This window comes from Neolamprologus multifasciatus, chromosome 1 (assembly GCF_963576455.1).
Source record: "Neolamprologus multifasciatus chromosome 1, fNeoMul1.2, whole genome shotgun sequence".
Classification (NCBI taxonomy): Eukaryota; Metazoa; Chordata; class Actinopteri; order Cichliformes; family Cichlidae; genus Neolamprologus; species Neolamprologus multifasciatus.
In genome coordinates, this window is record NC_140439.1 from 7,977,504 (window position 1) to 7,995,201 (window position 17,698).

At 42.7% G+C, this 17,698-nt stretch overlaps 2 protein-coding genes and 1 long non-coding RNA gene across 5 annotated transcripts in view; 2 read left to right on the top strand and 1 right to left on the bottom strand.

Moving 5' to 3' along the window:
- LOC146525257 (protein kinase C-binding protein NELL1-like) overlaps positions 1–17,698 on the top strand; it is a 788,406-nt gene that overhangs the window by 354,797 nt on the left and 415,911 nt on the right. The gene's annotated exons all lie outside the window — the stretch shown is intronic.
- The window catches only part of lrp4 (low density lipoprotein receptor-related protein 4), a 102,610-nt gene that overhangs the window by 2,343 nt on the left and 82,569 nt on the right, over positions 1–17,698 (bottom strand). The window contains exons 15-38 of one of the 3 annotated variants that reach the window (XM_085134479.1): positions 13,259–13,435; positions 11,882–12,007; positions 11,026–11,234; positions 10,615–10,696; positions 10,390–10,495; positions 10,105–10,306; positions 9,779–9,968; positions 6,897–7,028; positions 6,475–6,615; positions 6,285–6,371; positions 6,029–6,200; positions 5,762–5,924; positions 5,372–5,597; positions 4,876–5,179; positions 4,519–4,737; positions 4,164–4,298; positions 3,955–4,063; positions 3,461–3,653; positions 2,865–2,978; positions 2,598–2,709; positions 2,216–2,277; positions 1,393–1,480; positions 1,125–1,266; positions 9–895 (exon numbers count right to left, since the gene is read on the bottom strand). In XM_085134479.1, coding sequence (XP_084990605.1) covers positions 854–895; positions 1,125–1,266; positions 1,393–1,480; positions 2,216–2,277; positions 2,598–2,709; positions 2,865–2,978; positions 3,461–3,653; positions 3,955–4,063; positions 4,164–4,298; positions 4,519–4,737; positions 4,876–5,179; positions 5,372–5,597; positions 5,762–5,924; positions 6,029–6,200; positions 6,285–6,371; positions 6,475–6,615; positions 6,897–7,028; positions 9,779–9,968; positions 10,105–10,306; positions 10,390–10,495; positions 10,615–10,696; positions 11,026–11,234; positions 11,882–12,007; positions 13,259–13,435 — 3,533 coding nt within the window. In that variant the 3' untranslated portion in view covers positions 9–853. Of the gene's footprint in view, positions 1–8; positions 896–1,124; positions 1,267–1,392; positions 1,481–2,215; positions 2,278–2,597; positions 2,710–2,864; positions 2,979–3,460; positions 3,654–3,954; positions 4,064–4,163; positions 4,299–4,518; positions 4,738–4,875; positions 5,180–5,371; positions 5,598–5,761; positions 5,925–6,028; positions 6,201–6,284; positions 6,372–6,474; positions 6,616–6,896; positions 7,029–9,778; positions 9,969–10,104; positions 10,307–10,389; positions 10,496–10,614; positions 10,697–11,025; positions 11,235–11,881; positions 12,008–13,258; positions 13,436–17,698 lie in introns of those variants that run through there. The other 2 variants (XM_085134410.1, XM_085134389.1) reach the window with 2 other exon arrangements.
- On the top strand, positions 7,120–10,247 carry LOC146525263 (uncharacterized). The gene is made up of 2 exons (XR_014869718.1): positions 7,120–8,484; positions 8,577–10,247. It is a non-coding gene; the product is annotated as an uncharacterized LOC146525263 (long non-coding RNA).

Here is a 17,698-nt window from a genome sequence, read left to right on the forward strand (position 1 = left end):
GACAACAACAACACTGTTAGTGATTGACTCTGCGTCGGCAGTTCAGAGAGATCATCCACCTTTGATGTGTCAAGTCATGCTTCTTTCTTTCATCTGTAATGCTAACCCTTTGCTCTTTTTCTTTTTAATTAAAATGTATTAACATCAGGCAGAAAGCTCTCAGCCTGTTAAAAGGTGGACGTACCTCAGGGATAAGTCAGAGAACACTCCAGAACAAAGTGTCACATTCAAACCCACAAAACTCATGCTGCAGGAGCTCCGCTTTCTCCTGGAGTTAGCTTTTTGTTTTGTTTTGTTGTTTTTTTTTTACACATTTCTACATACATTTTTAAAATAAGGTGCTACAAGTACGTAATTAGAAGAAACAAAAATCTGGACTGTTTTACAGAATAAAAACAGGAAGTTGGTGCATACTTTTCCAAAGCAAAAAGATTGATGAATACTGAAAGCTGCTGCTAGTTTTAGATTTATTTTTTACTAAGAAATAACCTTTTTACTTGTAAATTACCAGCAGGCTCTATGGGAAATACAGTATGAGCCGAACAACTGCTGTCAGCTTGACACACTGTGTACTTAATGTTACTATTGATACATGTAGCACCTTTAACAAAATCCACCCACACATTTGGCTTTGTTGCCAGTTTCAGTGTCAATTTCACAACACAGTCACTCAGTGGGATAAAAATCATCATGCTGCTGATCACAGAGCTCTGAAACTACATCCAAAGAAGGAGGTTATTCATTAAGATTTTTCAGGCGACATGCTGTGAAAGGCAGAAGTAAAACAAAGAGACGGTTTAGAATTACACGACTCCTTCATGCTGTGTAACTACCTCTCCACAGGACAAGTGGGTCAAAAGATAAAGGGAGAGAGGGAGTTGTAGGGGTGAGAGAGCTGCGGTGAGGGAGAGAAAGGAGGGGAGGAGAAGATGAGCGCTGGTGTCTGTGACCTACTCGTGTCACATGTTACAATCATTCTATTCACAGAGACAAACAGTAAAGGGATTTGTCTCTGTGCTTAGACACAATACAGTCTGTGATCATCCTATGCAAACATCATGGATTCATGTTAAATCCATTATGTGTCCTTTTCAACTTCTCACAGATTGCGGACCGTTCGTTACCTCTTTCTTATATCGAAGCTGGTTGTATATTGGAGGCTTCTGAGATGCCTCGATCTTGACCTCTTGTGTGGACGTCCGGTACGAGGGGTTACTATAGGTCAGATTGCTCACTCCTGGGTCAGCAAACTTTGACTTTTTGTGTCTGTTGATCAAAAATAAGACAATAAGAGCAATTACAATTGAATTTAATTTACAGGTTTACCTATCCTCTGTGTCAAATGTAGGTAATTAAACATTCTTTTTAAGCAATGTTGTGCAGGACACTGACCTGTAAATGATCAAAGCGGCAATGAGAATCAGAATCGCCAGAATGGTCAGAACCCCACCGATAACATAGCTGACATGAAGTCCCTCTCCTACAACAGACAGGACACATGTTACAGGGGTGGTTAACAGGCTTTGCTTAAACTGATTTGCTAGAAAGTTTTACACAAACATTGCAGGTCAGTCATTAACCCAGCTAACCCCATAATACCCAGTGAGAAACGAGCTTGAGATGGTTATTGAATATTATTTTAAGTCTTTCAGACATAGCTGTATGTCTGCAATGTTTGTCTTGAGAAGTAATTTCGTTTAGTAAAAATAGCCAACGCTTATCACTGAATAGCTTTAAAGCAAAAGTAGCTTACTATTGCTGTTTTTTGTTTTGATATACGACATATTACTATCTTATATCTTACATTTTTATTCACCTTCACAGTCATAACTGGTCTTTGGTTGATGTGAATGATATATTATTTAAGTCCCACATTCAAACATGAGTAGGGGGAGAAACTATTAGCCTAGCTTCAGAGCTGTTTTAACATTAGCTAGCTGGCTGGTAACCAACAGCTACAACCGTCTTTGTCTACAAACACATTACATTTACATTTCTGTTCTGAGTCCTTAAACAATACTCTGACAAGATCCTGTTCAGAGGTGTACTTTATACTAGTCGCACAGCTATGCTAGCAGTCTTTGTGAGCTGCCAGTCTTTGAACCAAGCTCAAGCGTAAACTCAACCTGGATGTACTATATCTCGCAGAAAGAGTGATGCCTAGCTTTTCTCTTTTCCCTGTAGGCAGACTTTGTGAATGTATCGGTGTACTGACCGTGAGGAGCTGTCACCACAGTGTTCATACACCCCTCTATGTTTAGGTTCTTGTCAGTGCAGCTGTAACGATAAGGAGGAAAATAAATATTAATTTACCATAGACTGCAACACAGAGGACTTCATATGATTTGTAATAACTTTGCTATATTTACAACTGTGTATTAACATTAAATCTTTCAGATTCTGTGGATTCTAAAAATGTGTAAGGCAGAAACAAGTACACAGAACAGATCCATTGTATTCCAAAGTTAAAATGCCAACATGGCAGATCGACAAGTCTACAACTGTGTTCATTAGTGGGACAATGGCACAATTTCATTTAGATCAAACACAGTTTGGAGCTGGGAATGTGAACCATTTAATGAACACAACAGACATACTTGACCAGTGAGGGTCCTCTCTGTGGGATGTCTGTGGGAGCTTTAGGGATCTTGTTAGGGACAGGAGTGCTGCTGGGCCCTCTGGCAGGAGAGGTGGGGATGTAACCTGAAACTGATCAAAGCACGAGGAACAAGGGCCTGAGTGGGCATTTCTTGGTTTGTCATTTTAGTGTTCTTCTGCTATATAAAACCTATTTGTGACTTTTTAACTTTTTCAGTTAAAACTTTTTAACTGGTACAGGCTGATAAATTACAGAGAACACTTACTTGTGGAGCACGGTCGCCCGTCTGGTTCATCAGGGCAGGCGCACACAAAACTGTTGGTCTTGGCAAAGCAAAGGTGAGTGCAACCGCCGTTATTGATCCCACAGAGGTTAGTACCTAAAGGGAAGGAGAGGGGACGTTCACATTTATGTTCAGCTCAAACTAACTGAACATAATTGAAAATAATGAGCGTTTCCTCCGTTACTTTGGTCCATTTATCAGATTAGAACTGAGAGCTTTTAGTTACGATGGCATCAAGTAACAGCACAGTGATGAAATTAAAATGCAATCCAACCCAATTACCAGAATCTGTGTCAAGTAAAATAATTTATCTGTTTTATCTGATTATACTAAACGCACTGAAAGAAATCCATCAGCCTTATCAACAAGGATCAGATTTCTTGCCATGCTGGAGAAAGGGTTATCTTACTCGCAGAAGGAAACCATGTGAACGTCATATTGACAGACCAATTATCTAGCACTGACAATATTTCATAAATCCACAGTAGCTTTGGCTCCTTCAGCAAAAGGTAATAAACAGAGACACCTTTGGCCTCTTCCCCGTCAGATGGAGTTGTCAGGAGAAAAAGCCTCCTTACCTGTCTGTCTGTTAGGAGATACCACTATAATGTCCATGAGGCCCTCCACGTTGGCCAGCACGGTTTCCTTGTTACGGCCGGTGTGTTTGTCCACCCGCTGGATGGACTTAGTCTGCCAGTCCGTCCAGTAGATCCAGCGGTCTTGCTGCGAGAGTCGGGAGAAAGGAGTTAGAGGGGAGGACACCGGCTTCGACTGGGGAAACGAGGGAGAAGAAGAGAGGGGGAGGAAAAATACACGGACAAGGAGAAGGGGGCGAGAGGAAGAAAGGGAAGGGGGGAAGAAGAAAAATGAGGGTCAGAGTGAAAGCGAAGTAGAAGAAATGGTTACGTCGAATGGGTTCAGTATGAGCTGAAAGATGGAGAGAATCACACGGTGAGCTGATGAGTGAAAGAGCGGGTGATTGGAAGAAGCAGCCAGGGAAGAAAAGGGTCAGCCTAGCATATGACAGCTGAGGGTGAAGAGGGGGGGGGGGGGGGGGGGGGGCTGGGGGTACCTGTGTGAGGGCGAACGGGTGGGACACCGGGCTGACGAGGACCTGACGCAGCTTCCCATTCAGGTCAGAACTCTCAATTCTGTCCAAGTGGGCATCTACCCAGAAGATCCTGCAGGATTCATTACAAGTTATTGCAGAATTCTTACACAATAATAAACTTTAAAGTCATTTACAGGCCATACAGATATCTCAGTCATGCTTCAGCTAACCTTCGTGTGTCATAGTCTAGTGTTAGGCCGTTGGGCCAACCCAGGTCTGTATTGATCAGAACCTTCCGGTCTGAGCCGTCCAGGTGAGATCGCTCAATCTTCGCGATGTGGCCCCAGTCAGTCCAGAACAGAAACCTGCAGAGGTGAGGTGAGCCTGATAAGCTCATGTCTTTCTATGGTACAAACAATTCTGCAACTATGTGATTCTTCAGGGTACAACAATGAAAACCTCGTGCTGACAGTCAGCCTGTTTGTCTGACTATTTCAGTGCAGTCTATTTCTGACTTTAAGAGCTACGGAGACCAAACATAACCTTTTGTTTGTCAGTGAAGCCCAGTGCACTCCTCTCTCTTACCCTTTGCTTGGAAACACTGCAATAGCTCGGGGTTCATCCAAGCTGTTGTTGACTAGGACTTTGCGGCTAGTTCCATCCAGGCGGGCCACCTCAATGGTGTTGCGCCCGGTGTCGGTCCAGTACATGTTTCTGGCAACCCAGTCCACAGCGAGTCCATCTGTAGTCTTCAGGCCCTGGCTGATCACCGTCTCCATGCCACTGCCATCCAGGTTAGAGCGCCTGAAAAACAAGTTAATGTTGGACGTTGTATGATAAGGGGCTACTTCAACTTTATTGTGCACAACCCTACCACAGTGGCAAACTTTATTCAAAATGTGTGCTTTACAAAATTAATATCTCAAAAATTAGCATTTGCACCTTATAACATCCAGGGTGACATCGGTGTAGTAAAGTTTCCCATCAACGCTGTCATAGTCTAACGAGATGACGTTGTGCAGCTCGAGCACCGGGACGTGTACGTCAGTGTGGTCATTGGTGTCCAGAGAGATTCTGCGCACGCTCACGCGGTTGGAGAAAAGCAGGTATGTCTCCGGGGAATCGTCACATGACCTGCCATCTCCCTTGAGCAGAATCCCAGTAGGACAGGCGCAGGAAGTGCCGTTGGGACGAGGAAGGCACAGGTGTGTGCAACCTCCGTTCCTTCTGCCGCACTTATTAAAGCCTTAAAAGGACGCAGGGTGAAGAATTAGTGCAAAGAGACAGGAGCGCACTTAAAACAGGAAGACACACATGCACACTTTGTATGTTGACATTGTTCAATCACCATGTGAGTTGAGAAAAATTCAAAAAGTCAGAAGTCAAGGAATCATAAAGATCTTTAATGTGACCTCCACTTCCCGTCCTCCAGACTCACCGAGTGGCTTCTCCCTGTCTACAGCCTGGATGTCCATCAGGCCTGGCAGGTTGGCTCGCACTGTGATGGTGTTGGCTCCGGAGTTCTTGTCGGCTCGCTGGATGCTTCGGCTCTGCCAGTCGGTCCAGTAGATGTGGGACCCCAGCAGGGTTAAACCGTACGGGTGTTGGACTGGAGTCACAAGGGTGTGGCGGTTCTGCCCATTGAGGTCAGATGCCTCGATACGCTGCAGAGGACCAGTACCACATGTGGGATCACCACCATGACTTCATAACATCTGACGCTTTCATGCTCAAAGCTTTTACATCTTATAAAACTGCATTATTAGCTTTTAAATCTTTAACTGTGACTTGTATCCACTTAATTTTATTCTTGGAAGCATTTAATCACCTCAGTGTGTGCATCAGCCCACAGTAATTGAGAGCCAGCCATATCAATGGCCAGGCCATTAGGCCAGCCCAAGTTGTTACTGATGAGCACCACACGGTCTGAGCCATCCATCGCTGAGCGCTCCAGCTTAGCATGCTCTCCCCAGTCTGTCCAGTACATATATCTGGAGGACGGGAAGATAAAGAGAACACAGAAGATGAAGTAACATAGAACAACCAGAGATTTGCTTTAATTGACTATATAAGGCCGTCAAACTATCAGGCTCACCCCATCTCGTGGTAGAGGGCGATTGCTCGAGGGCTGTCAAGATTTTGCCAGACCAGAACCTTCCTCATGGAGCCGTCCAGGTTGGCTACCTCGATGCGGTTGGTTCCTGTATCCGTCCAGTAGATCTTCCTGCCAACAGCATCCACTGCTAAACCATCAGTCGTCATCAGCCCTACAGTGAGACAGTGAGAGATGAAGTCATGACACTCTGACGAGGCGGAGTCACAAGACTTTATACATGTAAGCCATCCTTCACCTGTAGATATGATGTCTTCGTGTGATATCCCATTGATGTTGGCTCTGCTGATTTTCTTCAGCGTACTGTCAGACCAGTAGACTTTTCCTGCATGAGGTGCCACACATGCAAACACATACACACAGCTGAGGACTTTATTCCTACATCGGTTATATTTATGAAACAAAAAAAATTAGGAAGACATACAAACCTTCTTTGGGGTCAACACCAATGGCAATAGTGTTTTTCATGGTGCTATTGATGGCCAAAACCACATCGGCATAGTAGGGGATGTCCAGAGAAACCATCCTGATGTCAGTCCTACGTGCAAATATCAGGAAGCTGCTCATGCCTGCACACAAAAGGATCACACATCACAGCGTCTTCCTGTCGCAACACAGAAAGCGGCTGACATACTTTTATCTTCTCGGTCCTTTAAAAATTGATTTTCCTTATCGGATTTCCCTTTGAGATGGACATGTTGTTTAAAGCATTTGTTTCTGACAGAACACATTGTAAGATCTTAACACACGCTTGTACGTGTTAAACTTTTAAACTGTGAAGTGCCGTTCTTTTTTTTGTTTTGTTTTTTTACTAAATGTTACTGAGATGTAAACAGAGTTTGTTTTATACCAGGTGTGCAGGTCTTTCCATCCGTTTGCAGGTTGATGCCAGTGGGGCAGGCACAGCTGGAGGCTTTGGGAGCAGGCGCCAGGAGACAGAGGTGGCTGCAGCCTCCATTATTCACTGCACACGGGTTATGCACTACAGGTGGAGAGGCAAACAGACTCGGGTCACTTCCTGTCCTACTTTCTAAGTCAGCTTGAAAGCAATGAATGGGAGATGCATGAAAGAAATTGAGGGGGGAAAAAAAGAAGAAACCCACAAAAACATTGGGGAAACAAACAGCAAAAACCCTTCTAGCCACCCAACAGGGCCAAATACATCACCGAGATCAGACAGGCTTCACAGGCTCTGTTCTCTCAGCCAATGATCTGGGTTCAGTTTACCTGTAATTCCCTAGTGTCAGTAGATATATTGGATGTGAGCTCAGAGAAAAGCCAGCACACATCAGAGAGAAGATCTTCCTTTGTGTAAGATACATATTTTTATTTGTATTTTTGCTGTGTACACACTGCAGCCTTTATACCTTTGTGCCTTTATAATGAAAAGATGATTTACACTTGAAAAACGTGATGTGGCTTTTGACATCTGACTGGCTCGCCCTGCTTTGCACTTTGGCTGCTTTAGCTAACGCTAAAAGAACAAGGCTGGCTCACAAGTCGGCACCCTGCAGTCCCATTTGGCTTCCTACAAATTCCATCAATTAGCTAGAGCAGGGGCGTAGATTTGGCATGGACGGAAGGGACATGTCCCCACCAATATCCAGCGATTATTGAATTGTCCCCACCAATAATTTGATCTCTTCAAGTAAAGAAAAACAAACCCGATAGAAAGAAAAAAAACGATCTGTCAGCGTCTCATTCACCCAGCGGTGCAGAAAGAGTTAAATTACATTCTCTACTGGAGTCCTATCTCATGTGACAAATATGGCCAATGTGATTGGCTGTGCCTTTCAGGGAGCTCTGTTTAATTTTAGCAGCGGCAAGCCTGCGCTGCCAGGAGAGGAGGACAGCAGCAAAAAGGAAGAACCTGGATATAAGAAAGTATTTTTCAAAGAAACCCGTAAGTCACGTTCACTCATAAAATGTGTCCGCCATAATAACATTACAGGCTATGCTAGGCTTTGAATAACGTATTTTGTAAACTAACTGCACAACATGCAGCACTATTAGTTATCTCAGTCTCAGAGCAGCATTTCTAATTTTGATCGAAACTGTCAGAGACAACGGCAGCCTCAAGCAAGCCAGGATATTAGTTTACAGAGGCTGTTAAAATTATATGTCTAACATTAAAATGTTGGTGACACAATAATGTCATCCTAATGGCACTGACATATTCATAGGGTTGATTTTTTGAGACAAAATATCATGAGGTAGTCATGATTTTGCAAATATTCCACCTTGTAGTGCAGTTTGCACAAATTGTTTTAAAAATGCACTCATCCTACAAACATTACAGATGAGTCAAGATCTGCACAAACTGACAGAAACACTGAAGCAGCTACACGTTTTATTCTTATTGTCATGTATGTCTTATTTGTCAGGTGACAGAAGAACCAACACAAAGCTCAGAGAGTAATGGTGACACAAGATCACAGGTGAAGTTGGATGATGACTTGGTGGTTCATGACTGTATTTGAAGCACATGTGTGACTGCATGTATTTGGAATATCTCACTGTTATTTATCAGGTGACAGAGGCAGCTCTGCCATGTTGTAGCTCGGACAGAGGTGAAGAGGCGAGGTCACAGGTGACTGACTGATGATTTGGTGCTATAGATTAACTAGTGTTTATTATCATGACAATTGTTAGGCTGCTGATGTAAATTGATTCATTAGTGTATATTTGACAAAGAATCTGCATTGACACGTCTCACTTTTTATATGGCATGAATCAATGTGTTATTTTATCAGGTAGCAATATGTCCTAGTGCAGTCAGAGGGGAAGAGCCAGGGCCAAAGGTGACACACATCAAGCACATAGTAATAATTTTAATCTGAGGATAAAACGCATGTACTTAGGATGAAAGATACTTCAGTGATCTCAGAAGACTAAAAAGATGGCTAAGGTTAACAGTGACTCGAATGAGATTAAACAATGCTGCTGTATGCCATGTCCACCAGGAGAGACTGGACAGTACAGATGTAAAACCAATATGCCAGCAGTTTATCTCAGTTAACGAGAGGAGAAGGCATGTGTTTGGCTCCTTCACATAGTGGACATCGAGTTGTTGTGTGGGTCACCAGTAGTCCATGTCTGTTGCTGTAACAGTAGTCCATGTTTAGAATAAAAAGTCCCAGCTCACTGATTTGATCGGGGCAATAGTGCCTAAACTGTTGCATAATTTTGCTGAGAGATCTTTTACTTTGTGGCAATCTTAGATGAGTAGTTATATGGACAAAAACCACCAGGTCATGTGTTAGAGATGTTGGTGTACTATAACTGAAGTAATGTTGTTAAGTCCTTAAAGTCATATTCTTTTATTGTCATGACTGTATTTGAAGCTATTTTTATTTTTGTATGATACCTGATTTATATGGCTTATGGCTGAAGTAAACTAAAGCCTAAAATACTTAGTCAGTCATTTGTTTAATAGTAATTTAACATTATATAATTCACATATAAAACTATGAATTGTAATTTTAAATGTAGGCAAGTATATTTCTCCCTTTTTTTTATCAAGAAGCAAAGACAAAAAGGAAAAAAAAAAGAAACGGGGCAGGGTTTGGTGGTTGAATCATCCGTCCCCACCAATGCCAAAACCAAATCTACGCCCTTGAGCTAGAGGTTTAACAGTATTCAACACTGTGGTTGTAAATATCTGTTTAAAGCTGCAAGTCCAATTCTCCTTCACACACACAAAACTCTGTGCTTTAGTGGACAGACACACACCTGTCTCACGGTGTCGATGGAACATATGGATGTCCATTAGATTCTCTAGGTTTTCAGCCAGTGTGTGGCGCCCCAACCCGGTGAGCTTGTCAGCGCTTTGAATGCTCTTGGATTGCCAGTCTGTCCAGTACAGCTTGTCCTCATGTACAGTTAAGCCAAAGGGGTGAGGCAGCTGAGTCCCAATCAAAACCTGTGTGCAAAAACAACAGCAGAGGTCTGATGAGCTCTTTTAGAACATGTCTGAACAGGCATAATCCCAAACACACACACACACACACACACACACACACACCCAATGTTTTCTCAGAAAAAACCTAACACCTTACCTGTCTGTCAGAACCATCAAAGTTGCCATATTCAATAGTTTTCATGCCAGCATCGGCCCAGTACAGGCGTTTGGTCTCATAGTCAATGGCGAGCCCATTGGGCCACGTCAGATTGGATGAAATGATGACAATTCGGTTGGAGGCGTCCATTCCCGCACGCTCGATCTTAGGGTTGGCCCCCCAGTCAGTCCAGTACATGAAGCTGAGGAGAAAGAAGGAACAAGTTAGAACTCCATGTGTTGTCCAGGTTCACAAGCTGTTTCTGTTTAAATGTCATCATCTTACCCTCCGATCGGATCAACTACAATGTCCCGCGGTCGGTCCAGGTTCTCCCATATCAGGACAGTCCGCATGCTCCCATTGGCATTAGAAACCTCGATACGATCAGTACCTGACACCCAAAAACACAAGCAGGTTAAATTGAGGAGCACTCCCTGCTGAGCTGGTCAATGAAGAAAATTGATATAAAATGATATTTTAGGTCAGAATACATGAAATGAGACTTTTTACCAGCATCAGTCCAGTAGAGCTTGTTGGTCACCCAGTCAATTGCTAAACCTGCTGGACTTTCAAGACTGGTTTCCACCACCACCTGTTTTAAAAATAAAAAGAAAAAAAGAAAAAGATCAGATAGGATCCATGCTGACAGTTACTGTTCACTGCTTTCATGGCAATATTTTCATGTCTGTTTTATGTTATTCTGTAGTAAACCTGCAGCAGTGAATTATGAATGTGCTGAAGGCTGCTACATTCTACAAAGGATGACCAGCTGTTGCTCTTTCACCTCAGCCCCAGTAGATGGCAGTAATGTATAAACCTAAATCTGCTGCCGTCCTCCTCTGCTCCTTTTTAAAGTATGGGACAGATGAGAAATGACGAGATTGCAGTACTGAGTTCAGTCAACCTGCAGGTATCACTGACCTCTTGCTTGGTGCCGTTCCACAGTGCTCTGTTGATGGAGTCGGTGGTGACGTCTGTCCAGTAGATGTAGCCGTCTTTGGAGTCCCAGTCCAGCGCCACGGCATTGCGCACGTCAGCCAGAGGAATGACATCATCGGACATGTCCTCGGTGTCGAAGCTGATTCGTCGGATGTCCGTCCTTCGGGCAAAAAGCAGGAACTTGTCAAGACCTGATTAAAGACCAAAGGTCTTCTGTCAGTCTTCTAGGTTTAACAGTGGGGTCAGCATTAAACACAGTAAAACAGCTCTACCACAAAGACATGTAACCACTGATTAATATCACAAATCACACCCTCTGCATTAACATAATTAAACAAAGTCATGAGAATACTTTTTATTCAATTTCAAGCAGCATGACTTTACAGTGGGGGAAAAAAATGAAAACGCTGCATTTTAGCTCAAATTTTCTTCAGCTGCTCAACCGTAACATGCACTTGAACTCACTTTAAATGTTCCCTAAATGAGATCTCACTTTACAGGCAGTAGGTGTCTTATAATTGTCTGCACAGGCATTTTTCATCTGAAATTTTGATTCCTCTGACAGCCTACACCTTAATCGTGGGGCTGATCAGATTAACCATGTGTTACAGGATTATTTTCTCTTCATTAGTGTGAACACAAGGTTCATTAGTCAAAACAGAAGACAGAGCTTTTTTTTTTTTTTAAATTTAAGATTCCAATTTATTGGCTATTAAAAATGACTTTAGTATGAATAGATGCCGCTAAAAACTACAATATTAATATAATATTAATTATAATATAATATAATATTAGCAGTATTTCTGTACTTTCCACAACAAACAGTGGAGGAACTCACCAGTGGCACAGCTGTAACTGTCCACCTTCTTGAAGCCGGTGGGACAAGCACAGGTGTACGTCTTGTTGCTGGGGAGACACAGGTGGCTGCAGCCTCCATTGTTGGTGCCACAGCGGTTCCTGCCACCTAGAGAAGAGACAGGCAGACACAACTCAGTATATCACATGTTAAGTGGTTCAAAAAATAAAAACCCCTCAAATCCACTTTCTCCTCAAACCCAGGGCAACAAAACAAATAGTCACACTTCCAAAAATGTCTGCCTCCTCTTTCGCTAAAAGGTCACAGCGTGTGGGCTCTGTTCACTTAGGTTCTGAGTCGGCTTTTCTTTTGTTCTGATCAGACATGAACTCACATGACTTGACTAAATCTTGTCTAAAAGTGCCTGACCTCCCCCTGCCAACACGGAGGCAGCTCACAGTTCATGTTAGTGTCGGGGCTGCTTCAGTATTTTATCAGCACGTTAACAAAAACTTTCTCTTGGCCGGACGTCAAGTTCAACACGGTTTGTTAGCAAAGAACACAAGTCTTTGCTAGCATGCTGATGAAAAACACACATCAACTGGCCGGTTCGCGGCAGGGTCTTGACACTGGTGCAACAAATCATTCTATAGTGGGGTTCGCCACTGTGTGAGGCAAATTTTTCATTTCTGCCTGCAATGATATACTCAGATAAATCTCCCATTTCTGCCTTCAACTAGCTCATCTTCCTTCCTCTAATGCTGATATTGTGTTTGATGTTTTGTTGCTCACCATTTAGCACATCATCTACTGCTACAAGCTGCAAACTTTGGATACTTTAAAAAGAGAGTCATTGCTCCCAGCCAGTCACTGGCAGATCTGAAATAATGGGAAGTAAACATATCCAAATATAATGAGATTAGACTAGACTCCTTCCTTTTGCTTTTAACTCAAGCTGAAGTTATGTACAAAAGAGCTAGCACAGCTTCCTGTTGCTGCTGTGTGTTACTGTCCGATCCATGAACCCAAAACTGCAGTAACAGTCTCAACTGAGAAAAACCTACACAGGTAAAATGCAACATAATCGATACAGACACTTTACTTTTCTTTGTTTAGACAAGATCAATGCAATGTTTTCTGCTGTTTCACTGTGATGCTATTGATTGTTCTGATTCAAGCTGCTGCTTTGTGACCTTATAGAAAGTTGTAAACAGCTGTCTGCTGAAAAACAAATAATTCAGAGAGAAAAATGTGAAAAATAGTCCATTTAGTTTGTGTATCTGCAACCCATCCCCAGATAAGGCCTTTATTTAACCAGACAAAAACCTTATTGAGAACAAAAATATCATTTTCAAGTTTTGTACACATGTAACAAACATCAGTCTGAGTATCCAGCTGTTGACCCAGCCCGATACTGACCTGCAGGCTGCCTCTGTGGGTGCAGTGTGTGGATGTCCATGGGAAAGTGCAGCTTGTTGCGGATTATCTCTTGGTTCTTTCCTGTGAATTTGTTAGCGCTGTTGATGCTTTTGGTGTGCCAGTCAGTCCAGTAGAGGCTGTCCTCAAACACTGTGATGGCAAACGGGTGAGGAAGGCCTAAAGAGAGACAAGAACAGAGTTTAGCAAGGCGACAGTCCAAAATGACATTTATGCAAACAAAAAAACAGGAGAGAAAAAAGAAACCCCCCCCCCCCCCCCCCCCCCCAAACACAGAAGCTGAGTTTCGATGAAGTTTCAGTCCTAACACAAAGAATGGAAAGAGCACATGCTACATTTGGCCTGTTCCAGTAACCCTCCAAACATCCTTCCATTCAGAGCTGTGGGCTTGGCTGATGTCATATCATCCCCATTTTAGAACTGCTTTCAATTACACTGCCTCAAACCACTCTGTAGTTGGTTAAGTTGTGGCAAGAGTGTCCAAAACCAGAGGCGCTTCGTAGGTTTTCCATACATAATGTGACTTTTCCATCCGGAAACTAAATGTAAGAGAACACCCTTAAACCGGTCAGACTGATGCAGACTAGTTTTGCTCATGTGTCCACAATAAAACTTTTCACAGATTTTAAAGTGAAAATTGAACCAGGACAGGACATGTGTCAGATTTCTGAAGGAGAGATCGATGCCTGCTCGATGTCTAAATGCTGTTTAACATCTTTAACATTGTTTTTGTATTAACAGAAGTAGTCTGGCAATAAGACAAAAAGCTTAGCTTTTTTTTAACTAACCACTCAGATTCACTGCTTAAATGGAAGATTTTCCTTGAACATCTGCGGCTGAATATTTAAAAATCAAAGTTCAAGCATAGCTGTTTGATGAGGCTTCATCTCTTTGTTTGAGAAAAGCCTCTTCAAAGTTCGTCAAAGCAGAGAAAAGAACAAAGAGAAAATGCAAATGGGATAATCAGTCGTGTCATTTGTTGTTCCAGTCCTCCTTGATATTAATGTTTACACGTAAAAGCTAACTGCTTTTATTACGATTGGAAAAATTTGCTCCAAGGCTTTAATTCTGTGGCTATTTCTGTTCCTTACACGAATAGTTGATTTGTGGTGTGGACTGTCACAGTCCACACCAGGGGAACCTGTGCAGACATGTCTCCTGTGGGAACATCACCCTAGGGTGACTCCTCCACACTTGTCCAAATCAATGTTCTTTTTCTTTCACCAGCCTTAATCTTCCTCCAGCGCAGAAGCCGCACAGCCCAGTCGGATGGGCACGCCGAACGGATGGAAAAAGAGATTTCTGCTGCCACACAGAGCCGCAGTGGTGTGGCGAGTGTGCTGGTGCACAGCTTTTAAAAACAACGCTGCTAGTTTAATGACAGTGTCGTCACAGCAGAAATGTCAAGTGGTCAGAAACGTCAAACGTCAGAAAACTGGAGCGAGATCACAGCGATAATAAGCCACAAGGATCAGAGTATCTGGGTGCATTTTGTGTGACTGTTCGATGAGGTTTATTCAAGAAAACTGAACAAAATAAATAAAATAAAACAGCACCTCTACATTTGCCCTCGTCTCTTCTTTTCAAACAGGTCCAGGTGTGTGTGTGTGAAATGATAGTGGCTCAACCTTCCCTCCTCTTAGTCACCAACATCTCAATGATTGTTTTGATATGATCAGCTTATTCCTTGTCATCTCTGCTCCTGCTCCTTTTTTGTTCTCCCCGGGACAGCTGCAGGAGCAGCTGCAGGAGGACAAGGCATCAAACATCCCACCAAGCCTTCACAGCTATGTCCTCTTTAACCTACACGTGGCACCTCATAGTCCTCTCACAGCTTGCCTGAATATGTCTCACTTCCTGTTATAGGTCACCAGCAACACAGCAAGGCCTCGGGCTGGACAGGACGCTGCTCCATAGTGTGATGGGAAGTTTCAGGGTTGGGTTTTTCCAAACAAACAAAAAAAATCTATAGTGATATTAGGAATACCACTTTAATGCATTTTATCTGTAAAGCTGAACCATATTATAGCAGAATCTGGTTTGTCTTGCTGAAACAAGTAGGGCCATTGGTTAAAAAGACATCTCTTGGACAGCAACATATATTGCCATGTGCACTAATGCATATCAACACAGATGGATCACACAACAGTAGGAAATACATTTCCTTACAGTAGATGTCTTACTGAAAGTGCTGCAACTAAATTTAAGAGAAAAATTAATTCTTCCGTCTTCAATACCACGTGTCAACACTGTAGAGCAGCTACCTGAAGGCCGATTATCTTGTTGTGTTATATCACGACTGTGTATGACTGTGGATACTGTGCCTCATCTGAAAAAGAAAGCTTCAAATGAGAAGTGCTCGACTTCCTGAGCCTGGTTCTGCCCGAGTTTTCTTCTTGACCATTCCTTCCCATTGTCCCTAAGTGGTTGCTCATAACTCGTAACTGTTGGGGTTTTCTCTGCATTACTGTTGGGTCTTTACCTTACAATTTAAAGCACCCTGAAGTTACTGTAGTTGTGATATAGTGCTATAGATATTAAATTTAATTCATACCTGTGAACTAAAGTGTTGTCCACAGGGGCCATTATTTCATAGTTTCATTTAAGTCTACCTACATATACCCTATTGGGTATATTAAATGTCCAGTCTTCTGCCATACAGCATTAGTCGAGTCCAGACAAAAAATATAAGCACTCCCCCACCAGCACACAAGTATGCAATACCCTATCTCTTCCTGTTCCCTACCTCGTGGTGTACAGGTGTGCAGACAGGATAGTGGTGATTACTGTGACAACCGCCTGTGCTCCAATTCCAGTTACAGAGGAGCTGGCAGAAATCCAGTTAGTGCACACACACACACACACACACACACACACAGAACTATAGGTTCAGAGAGATAAATGCTTGTTAACATTCCTTGACATAGTGGCTCAGAATGTAACCATGCACACAGTCAAAGACACACACAAATGTCCTATTTTGTCCTGTGTGTTGTCTGAGCAAACAGAGGCTGTGGAGGAAGGACAGGGCCAATTACAGCCTTTTATCCTGAGAGCACACATCATTAAGGAGAGCTCAAAGGGCTGATGGTGTGCACATACACACACACACACACCTCTTCATCATCACTGATTTGCTTCCACACACTTTTTAGTTCATCAGCGGAAAAAAAATCCCCAAATTGAAAGTGACTGTCAGCTAAGACCTGCACTCATCCTGATTCAACTTGTGTTGTGTAATCGCTGCAAATTGCCTAACCTTTATATTAAAAAAAAAAACAGCAAATTTTGAATCTCATGTCCTATAAAACTGTGACTGTCCAAATGCTTGCGGACTTTAGAGTCCCACCCATAAATCTAATAATTTCTTGGGGTTTTTTTTTTCACCAAGCTTTACAGAAATCTGCAAGCGCAGATTTGCTTGAATGAAAGGATCATTTTGCAAATACAAAAAAGAACATGGAAGTCAAGACAGCTCTCATCCTGCCTTAAAGTGTTTCTGTCACCCTTTATTTACCGACCCCCATCAAAACCTGATATGGTACCAGTGCTTTCATTTGCCACTCCTGGCACGAGTTTAACATCAAACCACAAATCTGCAGTGTACCAGGGTACTGGCTACTTGTTTACTGACATAAAAATTACAAATGCAGCAAGACAGCAACAGAAACCATCATCTAGAACCTGAGAAAACAAACACGAGGTCTTAGAAGCTGGTGTGTGTGTGTGTGTGTGTGTGTGTGTGTGTGTGTGTGTGTGTGTGTGTGTGTGTGTGCGTGCGTGTGCGTGTATGGGAGTGAGTGAGAAAGAAAAAGAGAGAGAAAGTATCCTGCCTGCTTACACTGCAAGAGCTCCACTTTTAGTGTGCATATGCACTTCTCAGTTGGAACCAAGAACATAAACAGAGCCACACATTTGGCTTTACGTCGTAATTTATAGATTGTGTGTGTGTGTGTGTGTGTGTGTGTGTGTGTGTCTACACTTCAGCGGTAACCACATGTGCTCTTTAATGGAAATATGTTTTTGATTAACGCCACATGGCATAATGGAGTAATGAGGCATCAGCGTGCTACATCCGACATCCATCCCTTTGTTTACCGCATGTGTGTTTCTTAGCGTGAGTGTGATAATTAATGAAAATTGAAAATGAGAGCCTGAACTCCAGCCAGACCTCTGCGCACCACATACAGCATCTCTTCTGTTTCTCCAGCCTCTCTCAGAGCTTTTAATAAAAAAAAAGAATCCTTCAGCAGCTTGTGAGGTTTTACTGTAGGTCACATGAATTATGAGCAGTATGTGAGTCATTCCAGTTTGAAGAACTCCTTTAAAGACTTGTGCATTATCGATCCTATTCACTCTGGTGGCAAAAATGAAAACTTTTTTAATCTGTTGAAGCTTGAATCTACTGTTGAGCTTCTGGTC